Raw genomic sequence first — 11,728 nt, 5'->3', positions numbered from 1 at the left:
GTCTACATCCTGAACGAGACTTTCACTCGTTAGTGACCCTTAAGCGTCTACACAAGTGGGGACTCGGCCCTGAACCGTCCGTCGAAACTTTAGCACACGAGTTAACTACCCGTAGACGTGAGTGCTCCTCTTAAGATAGGCATTTTTCATTTTTGTTTATGATTACTATTTATATTTATTTATATTTATTTTTTATTATTATTTATTATTATTTTTTTTTTTTTTAGGAATGGCAACCATGAAGGGAAACAAGGGGAAGGAAGTGGTCGACGAGGTAGCTAGACCTGAACCTCAGCCCCAGCCTCGTCCTGCTTCTGGAGAAAAAAGGAAAAGTTTGTCCAAGCATGTGGACTTGGCTAGCTTGCCAAGTCGTCGGGGGAAGAAAGCTAAGTCCGGGCCGTCCAGGACTGAAACTGTTAGGCCTGAGCTTCCTCCTCAGCCGCCCGTCCTGGTCGTTGACGTAGATTCGTCCACGCCCCTTAGCGCCACTCCGTCCAAGTCCCCTGCTCCTGACTCGTCCCAGCCTCCTCAAAGGACTTCTACTAATTTATTGGAGAACGAGGATCTGGCTTGGGAACAATTCCAAGAGGCTGTGAAGGGCGAGGACGTAGCTGCGTGCTACGACATGTCCTTGAAAGAGTTCGAGCACTCTGGCGTCCACGATCTCTTCAAGGTGACCATCTTTGCCTCGTCCTGATTTGTCCATGTTTGCCCAATATTATTTCTATCATCTGAACTTTCTATTCTTCTATGCAGGCAATGTCCAAGTTCATAGCTGCGTCCAGGCAGGCCACAGAGATGGACAGGACGAGGATCCTTCTGGAGAAAAGGATAGAAGAGATCAAAAACGACTGTAGGATGTGGGCAGAGGTGGCGAACAAGGCCAAGGACGAGGCTGAGGAGTTCAAGGCTTTGGTGGGGGAGCTGAAGTCCGACACTGCCAGGAAGGACGAGCGTCTTGAACTTCTTCAAAAGGAGAACGACGAGCTGAATCTACTTCTGAAGAAAGCTAAAGACGAGGCAGTGGAGGAATTCAAAGCGTCCAAAGAATTCACTGACCTGATGGATACAAACTACGCAGCAGGGTTTGAGGACTTTAGAATGGACGCTATGGACAACTTTCCTGAAGTTGACTTTAGCACCATTAAACTCAACCTTGTTGCTGCTACAAGTTCCCTCGTCCACACAGGCTCAGACGACGTCAACATCGAGGACGACGCTTCCACCAAACCAGCTCAGGACGACCCCAACGTTGATGCCCCTTCCTCTTGAAGAAGTTGTTATTGTTGTTTAGCTTTCTTCTTTTCTCTTTTTCTCTTTTTTATTTAAAATGTATTTGAGAATTTGAAATGTTATTCAAGTACAATTTCCTCGTCTAGAGTGTTCTAGACGAGCTTATGAACAATGTCTTTTACTGTTTATTTTATAAGGGTTTTTGGACGGTGGCCGTCTACCCTTTCCAAGTTAAAGAATATCTTCTTTGTTTGTTATCATTTATGTCATTGTCCTTTAAACTATGCTCTAAGTGTTGAATGACCGTCTACAATCTTTTTATGGACGACCCACTTAGGACTAATGATGACTGCATTACTTTAGCCTGTCCTTTAGGCAATTATTATTCGCCTTCTCGAAAGCAATTTATAATGTTTATGTTTTCTCGTCTTGACGAGTGCTCGTCTCTGGAATGTTATATCTTAAGGCTTACTTTTCTTCCTTAGACGAGTGGGCCTTGGCCTTCTTCCTTTTGCTTTATCCTCTTTTTTTTTTGAAGGAAAGCTTTGGACGAGCAGTCCTTGGCTTCTTTCTCTTGCTTTATCCTTTTTGAAGGAAAGATTTGGACGAGAAGGCCTTAGCATTTTTCCCTTTGCTTTGTCCTCATTTAAAGGAAATCTTAGACGAGTTTGCCCTCGTCCCGAGATTTTATTTTTCTGAGGCTTTTGCCTCGTCCGTGGATATTATCAAGGAACTGGAATTCAAGTACATAAGAAATCCAAACCATATTATTACATGAACATTGTTCACAAACTTGGCACACGCTTATAAGCTAGTGCCTAGCATCGTCTTTCATAAGCTAGTCTGTAAGTAGTGCAAAAGTTTAAGAACTAGTGCACTTTTATTCATAACACACCATAATAGTAGTAAAAGCACAAGTAAATATAAGCAAACACGCAAATCACAACTGTAATTTTGCCACTGACTTCCCTCATCCCCGCTCATCACTGATAGTACCTTCGCAGATGTTCCACGTTCCAAGGATGCTCTAACTTCCGCCCGTCTAGGGTTTCTAGGTAGTAGGACCCCTGCCTTTTGCAGTTGATTACCCTGTAGGGTCCTTCCCAATTAGGTTCCAGTTTTCCATGAGCTGGGTTCCTGGTCGCCAAGGAGACCCTTTTGAGGACAAGGTCCCCCACATCGAACCGTCTGGGTTTCACCATGGCGTCATGCTGTCTGGCCATGAGATTTTTGTACCTTGCCGTCCGTTGTTCCGCATCCATTCTTACCTCATCGATAAGATCGAGGTCAAGGCGAAGTTGTTCCCCGTTGTCTTTCTCCTGGTACTCCATCACTCGGTGACTCGCCATGTGGACCTCCGCTGGTATGACAGCTTCACTCCCATAGGCTAGTTTGAACGGGGTCTCTCCTGTTGGAGTTCATGCGGTCGTCCTATAGGCCCAAAGAACACCCGGTAGCTCGTCTGGCCATATCCCTTTTGCCCCCTCAAGCCGAGTCTTGATGATTTTCAGCAGGGATCGGTTTGCTACTTCTGCTTGCCCATTTGCCTGTGGATGGGAGGGTGAAGAATAGTGATTCTTAATTCCAAAATGATTGCAGAAGTCCCTGAAGGGTGCGTTGTCAAATTGACGCCCGTTGTCAGATACTAATACCCTGGGTACTCCGAACCTGCATAGGATGTTCTTCCATACAAAATTTTTCACGTTCTGCTGAGTGATTGCTGCAAGAGGCTCGGCTTCTACCCACTTGGTAAAGTAATCTATTCCAACCACCAAAAATTTCATCTGCTGGATTCCTACGGGAAAAGGACCCAGGATATCCAGGCCCCACTGTGCAAAGGGCCATGGGGCCGTCATTGGGGTCTGGTATTCTGACGGCTGTCTAGGCACGTTGCTATATCGCTAGCATTGGTCACATACCTTGACATAGGCTTTAGCGTCTGCCTGCATTGTTGGACAATAGTAGCCGGCACGGACGACCTTATGGACAAGGGACCTTGCCCCTGAATGATTTCCACACGATCCTTCATGAACTTCTCTTAGAACATAGTTTGACTTGTCAGGAGCCAAGCATCTTAAGTAGGGTTGGGAAAAGCCTCGCTTGTACAACACTTCATTAATGAGGACATACTTGGCCGACCTGACCCTCAACTTTCTCGCCTCATCCTTGTCCTTTGGAAGCCTCCCATCCTTGAGGTAAATTATTATCGGACTCATCCAATTCTCTCCTCCTCCTATCTGCTGTATGTCAGGGATGTCTATGCTCGGCATGTACTGGATGTCGTCGAACTCGTCTATGACCCCTGCCGAGGCGGCTTTCGCCAAGGCGTCTACTTCTGCATTCTCCTCCCTGGGAAGTTGAATAAAACTTATGGTTGAAAATTTTCGGGCAAGGCGTTTCACTTTGTTAAGGTACTTCTTCATTCGATCTTCCTTGACATCACACATCCCATTTACTTGGTTGATGACCAGTTGAGAGTCTCCTTTGATTGTTAACGACTCCACCCCTAAGGACTTGGCCAATTCCAACCCCTTGAGTAGAGCCTTGTACTCAGCCTCGTTGTTGGTAGTTGGATACTGCAGACGGGCCACATACTCCAGCTTGTCACCCTCAGGGGACTTCAGTACAATTCCAATCCCTCCTGCATACATTGTGGACGATCCGTCTACATTTGCCACCCACATTTCATTTCCTTCGTCCTTGTTCAGGTCATCCTGACTGGGAGTGAATTCTGCAATGAAATCTACCAACGCTTGCACTTTTATTGTGCTCCTCGGGAGGTACCTGACGTCGAACTCGCTGAGCTCAACGGCCCACTGTACCAGCCGTCCAGCAGCTTCCAACCTGCTCATCGCCTTTTTTATGGGATGGTCTGTCAGGACGTTGATGACGTGTGCCTTAAAATAATGTCTCAGCTTCCTGGAAGCCGTGACTAATGCGAAGGCTAGTTTCTCCATCATCGGGTATCGTCCTTCTGCCCCTCTCATCGCGTGGCTTGTGTAATAGACCGGCCTCTGGACTCTCCCCTCTTCTCTGACCAACGCTGAGCTTACTGCGTGTGGGGACACTGCCAAGTACAAGTACAACTCTTCCCCAAGTACAGACGGACTCAACAATGGGGCCGTCATTAGATACGCCTTCAGGTCTTGGAAGGCCTTTTGACACTCGTCCATCCATTCAAAAGCCTTCCTAAGGACTTTAAAGAAAGGTAAACATTTATCAGTAGCTTTCGATACAAACCTGTTGAGGGCGGCGACTCGTCCAGTAAGAGACTGGACTTCCTTGATATTTCTCGGTGGCTCCATGTTCAGTATCGCCTGGATTTTATCTGGATTCGCCTCAATTCCCCTGTGCGACACCATAAACCCCAAGAACTTACCCGATGAAACCCCGAAAGCACACTTGCTCGGATTTAACTTCATGTGGTACCGTCGTAACGTATCAAAAGTCTCTTGAAGGTCGTCAAGATGTTTATCCTCGTTCTGGCTCTTCACCAGCATGTCGTCCACATAAACCTCCACATTTCACCCGATTTGAGGACGGAACATATGGTTAACCAGTCTTTGGTAGGTCGCCCCTGCGTTCTTCAAACCGAAGGGCATAACCTTGTAGCAATACAACCCTTGGCTCGTGACGAATGAGGTCTTCTTTTGATCCTCTTCATTCATCTGAATCTGGTTGTACCCCGAGAAAGCGTCCATGAAGCTAAGTATCCTGTGACCTGCCGTCGAGTCCACTAACTGGTCAATGCGCGGCAATGGGTAGCTATCCTTGGGGCAAGCTTTGTTGAGATCAGTGAAGTCCACGCACATCCGCCACTTGCCATTGGTTTTCTTGACCATGACTACGTTCGCCAACCAGTCTGGGTAATGAACTTCTCGGATAAACTTCGCGGCGACCAACTTCTGCACCTCTTCCTTAATGGCATTATCTCGCTCGGGAGCAAAAACTCTTCTCTTCTGACGCACTGGTTTTGAATAGGGACACACGTTCAGGCTGTGGGTAATGACGTTTGGATCAATGCCAGGCATGTCCTCATGACTCCATGCAAAGACATCGAGGTTTTTCCTCAGAAAACGGACCAAAGCGTGCTTTGCCCCCTCTTCCATGCTCGCCCCAACTCTGGTAGACTTCTCGGGCTGGTCATCGTCCAAAGGGACGTCCTCTAATGCTTCAGTGGGCTCAGCCACGACCCTTTTTCCGTCTATACTCATTGTCTGCATATGCTCGTCCATGGCCAGCATGGCTAAGTAGCATTCTCTGGCAGCCAGCTGGTCTCCTTGTACCTGGCCTACTCCGTGCTCGGTCGGGAATTTAATGGACAGGTGGTAGGTAGAGGTTACCGCTTTCCAGCTGTTCAAAGTTGGCCTTCCAATAATTGCATTGTATGACGATGCACAATCAATAACAAGGAAATTCACCTCTTTGGTTATCTGCTGCGGATACGTCCCGACGACCACTGGCAACATGATGGTGCCCACAGGTTGCATCTTCATTCCTCCAAATCCCACCAACGGCGAGTTCACTGGTCGAAGCCGATCTCGTCCTAGCTTCATTTGTTGGAACGCGGGGTAATAGAGAATGTCTGCAGAGCTGCCATTGTCTATCAATACCCTCCTGGTCGTGTAGTCAGAGATGAGTAGGGTGATGACTATCGCGTCATCGTGTGGGTGGTGAATTCGTCCTGCCTCCTCGTCCATGAAAGTAACAGCCTGTTGGTCTACCTCCCTCGCCCTGGAAGGTCGTCCAGACTGTTGGATGTTCTGCACCACCCTCAGGTATGTCTTCCTTGATTTGGACGACTGCGCCGTCGAGCTTCCCCCTATAATTACCCTTATTTCTCCTAGCGGGGGGCGTGATGATTCTTCCACCTTGGCCTTCATTTTCTCATCTCTCTGGTCTCGTCCAAGGAAGTTCCTCAATTTTTCCTGTCTAATGAGATTTTCTATCTGTTGTTTCAAGTCAAAGCACTCGTCTGTATCATGCCCATGGTCCCTGTGAAAACGACAGTACTTGCTCCTATTACGCTTGTTGGGGTCTCCCTTCATTTTGTCTGGCCACTTCAAGGACGGATCATCCTTGATCTGCATAAGAACCTGCTCTAACGGCATAGTCAGGGGCGTGTATTGCTAATTCCTTGCGGAGGAACTGGCCTTCTTGCCATCCTTATCTTTCCTCTCGTCTAGCCGAACTTTCTTTGGACGGGGTCCCTGGTCCGGGTAGCGATTGTGGCCCACTTCCGAGCGCTCTGCCCTTTTTCTTTTCTTGGCTATGATGGCGTCTTCAGCATTCATAAAATTCTGGGCCGAATGGACAAGCTCGGCCATAGTTTGTGGTTCCTGCTCGTAGAGCTTATGAATGAACAAGTCAGAATTGACCCCATTGTGGAAAGCGGCCAGCAATAGCTTATCATCCATCTCGTCCACCGTTAAGGCTTCTCTGTTAAACCGGGTGATAAAAGATCGCAAACTCTCATTGTCCCCTTGCTCTATAGTCAGCAGGCTGGAGGAGGAACGTTTGTGATGCTGTCCTCCAATGAAGTTGTTGACAAACAGCTTACTCAGTTCTTCAAATGATCCCACTGAGTTTGGGGGAATCTTACTGAACCACACTCGCGCTGGTCCCTTGAGTGTGGTGGGAAAAGCTCTGCACATGATCTCGTCTGGGACCCCCTGCAGGTGCATGGTCGTCTTGAAAGTTGCAATGTGGTCGCAAGGGTCACGATTTCCATCGTACGAGTCTAAAGAAGGCATTTTGAATTTCGGGGGTAGAGGGTGACTGTTGATGGAAGCTGTGAAAGGGGAGTCCGTTCGGTGAACCATATCATCGACTGGGTTTGCTCGCCTCATGTTTTCTCTCATTTCATCCATGGCTTTTCTCATCTGGTCCATTTCTTTTTCCAAGTGCGGCACCCTTCTTGAAGCGGTACCCCTTGTTTGATCTTCGGACTCTACATTTTCCCCTCCTCCTTCTTGACTTGGGGCCCTTCCTTCCATGTGTCCTTGAAGCTGCTTCCTGAGGTTGATCTCCCTATTCAACTCCTGGTTCTGACGTGTCAGTTCTGCCATAGCGGCAGCCATGGATTGTATGTGCTGAATAGAAGGCGGTTGCATTACAGGTGCCGATCTACGATCGCGAAGGGGATTGCTGGAAGCATCCCTACTCTCCTGGTGGCCTGGGCTGGTAGCCCTTGATCTTGTTCGAACCATTCAGCCTTTTGTCTGGGATAGAAGAACTCTGTTCCCCACAGACGGCGCCAACTGATGATGCCAAGAAGATCAGTAGGTTGGATGCTTCGGACTTGATAGGACCGGTTGCTCTCTCTGCGGCCTGAAAAAGAAAGAGAAGCCAATCAAAGGCGATCGGGGCTGTCGGCCAAAAACCCTCCGATGGTAAAGTTAGTTCTTCTCACTATGTTTTTGGAGTTCCAACTTTTTTGGAGTCGAAATCACACACATACCTTTGCCTTGTCTGAATCAGTCTTTATATAGCGCCTTCATAGACGGTTATCGAAATAGGAACCTCTCCTGGATTCAAGGAGGCTTAACGTAACTGCCATAACCGTTTAGGAGTTACACTTCTATTTCACAACGGATACATGACCGTTATGCGTGGGATAAGGGATTGTCACATTATATTCGAAGATTCTCCTAAGTATGATAACCGTTTAGGAGTTACACTTCTATTTCACAACGGATACATGACCGTTATGCGTGGGATAAGGGATTGTCACATTATATTCGGAGATTCTCCTAAGTATGATACCCTCGTCCTGGAATTCCTTCGTCGAGTGCGCCTGTTAATTCCAAGTGTAACATCCTAGTCCACGAATCCTTTTATGGACGAGTCCTCTCAGGGTAGGCTGTGCGCATCCCACGGACGAGGGATGTAGCTTCGCTATCACCCTCTGGACGTCCTTGTCCGTTACCCTCGTCCTGAGGATAACTTCTGGACGGCTGCCGAGGTGATGACCGTCCAGGGACGGGTTGAGTGTTTTCATCCCACATCACATTATTTTAAAATATAAAAACTTGAATTTAAATAATTAATTAATAACATGATTACTGATATTTAATCATCTTGAAATTTTGCAAGTATGAAGAATGAACAAAAATAATATAATACAACAGTTGATTTGTTAATATTCGTATTTAATTAAAAATATTGAGTGATGTAGCATTGCTTAAAATTACATCAGGTGTAACTTGAACTCAACACACACATACACACACACACACACACACACACACACACACACACACATATATATATATATATTAATAGGGAAAACTGAGAGAAAATCCAATTAGATTTTAAATTAAAATTCAAGTAGAGTCTAATTTTATGACACATGTCCCATCTAATTTAAATGTTTAAATTTTTGTGTCAAGTGCGTTAATTTAGTGTAAAAATTGGATTTCAATTAGAGTTTAATTTTGCGCCACGTGTCCCATTTAATTTATATTTTTAAATTTTTGTGCCAAATGAGATAATTTAGTATAAAAAACGAATAGTCCAATATAAATAAATCATAAAAGATCTAATCATATATCTAACTCTTTATATAAAATTAGAGTAAGAGATAGTTTGAACGATTATATATTTAAGAGCCTTTTTTTTTTTTGGGTATAGCTAGAAACAATTCAAATTCATAAGTCATTTATATAATATACCATGATTATGTACCATCCATTATTAACTAGGTAATATATATCTTTTTTTCTTTTTTAAACCAAAGTTTAGAGAAAATTCAATTAGGATCAAAATTGGATTTTGCTTTTGTTAACTTTTCATACAAATTGAATTGTTTAGATTTTTTATATTATTTTTTCTTTGAATTAATGAGCATTTTTTTATATATTGTTTCTATTCAGATGTTTTGTATGCGAAAATATTGATTGTAACAAACTGTAATTGAGCTTAAAGTTCCCATGCACCTATCCTCATTCAATTTAGGAGATACTATTTGACCAATTTATTATTTTATTTTATGTTGTATTTAGTAAAATTTCACGGATAATAATTGTGAATTGACATTGTATATGTAGTATCCAACAGTGATTTTCAAAATTATATATGTAATATTAATATAATGATAAATTTGGCGTAACAAATATCATGAAAATTGTAAAGAAAAACTATTTTAGTACCTCCTGGTCAAACTATGTCCTATATGTTAAATAGCACAAATTAACATCAATAGCACTACTACAATTCATCATTCTCGTACGTAAATACATGTTACATACTAGTAGTGAATAATTGAGGAGACGAATTAAAACAGTTTAAAAAGTTTATTTAAAGATTTAAAAAATAAAAAACTTAATTTAAAATTTCTCTCAGACCATGGAGAGATTATATAATTTACCTTTATTTCTCTTTATTTTTTGCTCATGATGATTTACCAATTATTCATTATTCATTTTTTTACAAATGAGGGTATCTAGATCTTTTTTAGTATCCAACTATTCTCTTGGGTGTATGCAGTCACTCTGTCCCACAAGCATTTGGTTATTATAGGGAGCAATCTCGTGGGGTGGCTCCAAGATGCTGAAAAATGAATAAGAGAAGTGCTACATCCACAACATTTTCACAACAAATGATAGATTGCAGGTTATTAATGGTATTTAATTTGAATCCACCACTAAAATTACTTTCTTACTCAATGGTAACAGCTAGTAACAACTTGTCACTTAAAATTTATTGTGAAAATAATATGGACATAACATTTCTCAATAAATAATTGAATAATTGAGTGTGATCATAACAATTATTCATTCATTAAGTGTTTAAATAATGTTAAAACAAAGTGACAATGTGGTATACATAAGTTAATTGTTCTTATTGTCAAGACTCAAAAGTCTTGTTCCTCATTTGGTATTTTATGGTATTTTCAATGAAAATATACAAGCTTCAAATCCTTCCAACCAACTATCAATAGAAAAAAAAATTATATGATGTATTTAGTGATAATTTTTTTATGGGAGATTTAATGATTATTATTCTTTAATTTAGAGTAAAAGCAGTAACACATATGACATCAGTAAAATGAAATCCGGAAAGCTAGATGGGTTTGAAATGGACAAGATTCTAACATATTAACATGTTAGACTGTCTTTTTTTAATTTTAAAATTGATCGCAACATGTTTGGACTGTAGAAAGATTTTTCTCACTCGTTACCGTTACTATTTTTCCAAATAGGAAAACGGTAAACTGTTCACGTTTTAAAATCAAACGTTTTTATATTCACTCCCCCAGATGGATTCAACGGAGTGAATTATGGCTGTTGCAATGTGAACAGAACTCACGAAACCTATGGTCCACCGTGGAGTCTAAACAAAATATCTGGCATCCTAAATGCTCAGCTGAGGCTTTTTTTTTTTTTTTGGTTCAGCTGAGGCTTGCACCTTAAACAAAAGCCAATGCAAAAGGCTTTATGACGATTTTTGGTTGTATAGTTTACGAGTTAATTGTGATAGGCAGAAATTGTTGGGAATATTAATATATATGAATTGTCATATATCTAAGATGCAAAAGACAGAAGAAATATAACATACAAATAAATGCAATAATACGATAGAAGAAATTATGTGATTCGGTAATTTACTTATATCTACAGAGTTGTAATGATTTTACTATTTTTAAAGAAACTAATCGCTAACCCGTGCAATGCATGGGATAGTTAAATAATAAGGTAATTAATCAACCTCACAATAAAAGAAAAGACTAAAAGAACCAATAAGAGACTACTTTGTCCATCAAGTAATCAACCCAAGTGGCATCGTAGCTCATGAACAAACGTCATTGTTGTATTTCATGGTTGCATACTTGCTAATAATGGAAATTACCTGTATAAAACTAGAAAAGGGTCAAATGATAATATGGAAATCATTCCATAAATAACCTATTGATGACAAGTATAGAGAGGGGACTAATGTAAGTCATCAATGGAATTTGAGTCAACATCTCATTGCAAATGGAATATAGCTCTATATTATAACTAAAAGTAAAAGTTCAATCATTCTTTTTCTCTAAAACGTTATTAAAAACTATAAGTAATTTACATCAGTTTCAAATAAAAATCACTTGAAGAATCAACTACTTTGAATCATTATCTGAAAGAGGAGCGACATAAAAACTTAAATAAGTCTCAAAGATGAAGTTCTTCAAACATATTTCAGCACCAATTTCCAAGTTCAGCTCTATGTATGGCAGCCAATTACTCGCCCCTGTTGGAAGCACAATGTTTGAAAGAATCTCCCAAGTATCTTAGACACTTACAATTTTCATCCACCTCCCTAGATCACTAAACTATATATCTACTAATCTACCTACCCTAACTTCAAATATTGAATACAAAGAAAGAGCCAAAATTTCTCAAACAGATTGTGTAGTGTATATAAACTTAAGTTGTTCTAATGCCTTTTATTCATGAAAATAATATAGAAGAAATAGAAAAAAAAAAATTGTTAAAAATGAATGCTTCATATCTTC

The 11,728-nt window shown here is 41.8% G+C and overlaps 1 protein-coding gene across 1 annotated transcript; it reads left to right on the top strand.

Moving 5' to 3' along the window:
* The first annotated feature begins 542 nt into the window (after positions 1 to 542).
* Positions 543 to 9,794, top strand: LOC142609020 (uncharacterized). The gene is made up of 3 exons (XM_075780665.1): positions 543 to 673; positions 757 to 1,171; positions 9,721 to 9,794. Exons 1-3 carry the CDS (start codon positions 626 to 628, stop codon positions 9,792 to 9,794), a joined length of 537 nt encoding a protein of 178 aa, XP_075636780.1. The 5' UTR covers positions 543 to 625.
* The last annotated feature ends 1,934 nt before the right edge of the window (positions 9,795 to 11,728 follow it).

This window comes from Castanea sativa, chromosome 9 (assembly GCF_040712315.1).
Source record: "Castanea sativa cultivar Marrone di Chiusa Pesio chromosome 9, ASM4071231v1".
In the NCBI taxonomy this organism is placed as follows: domain Eukaryota; kingdom Viridiplantae; phylum Streptophyta; class Magnoliopsida; order Fagales; family Fagaceae; genus Castanea; species Castanea sativa.
The sequence above is the reverse complement of the archived record's forward strand: the minus strand, read 5'-3'. Positions and strand labels throughout refer to the sequence as shown.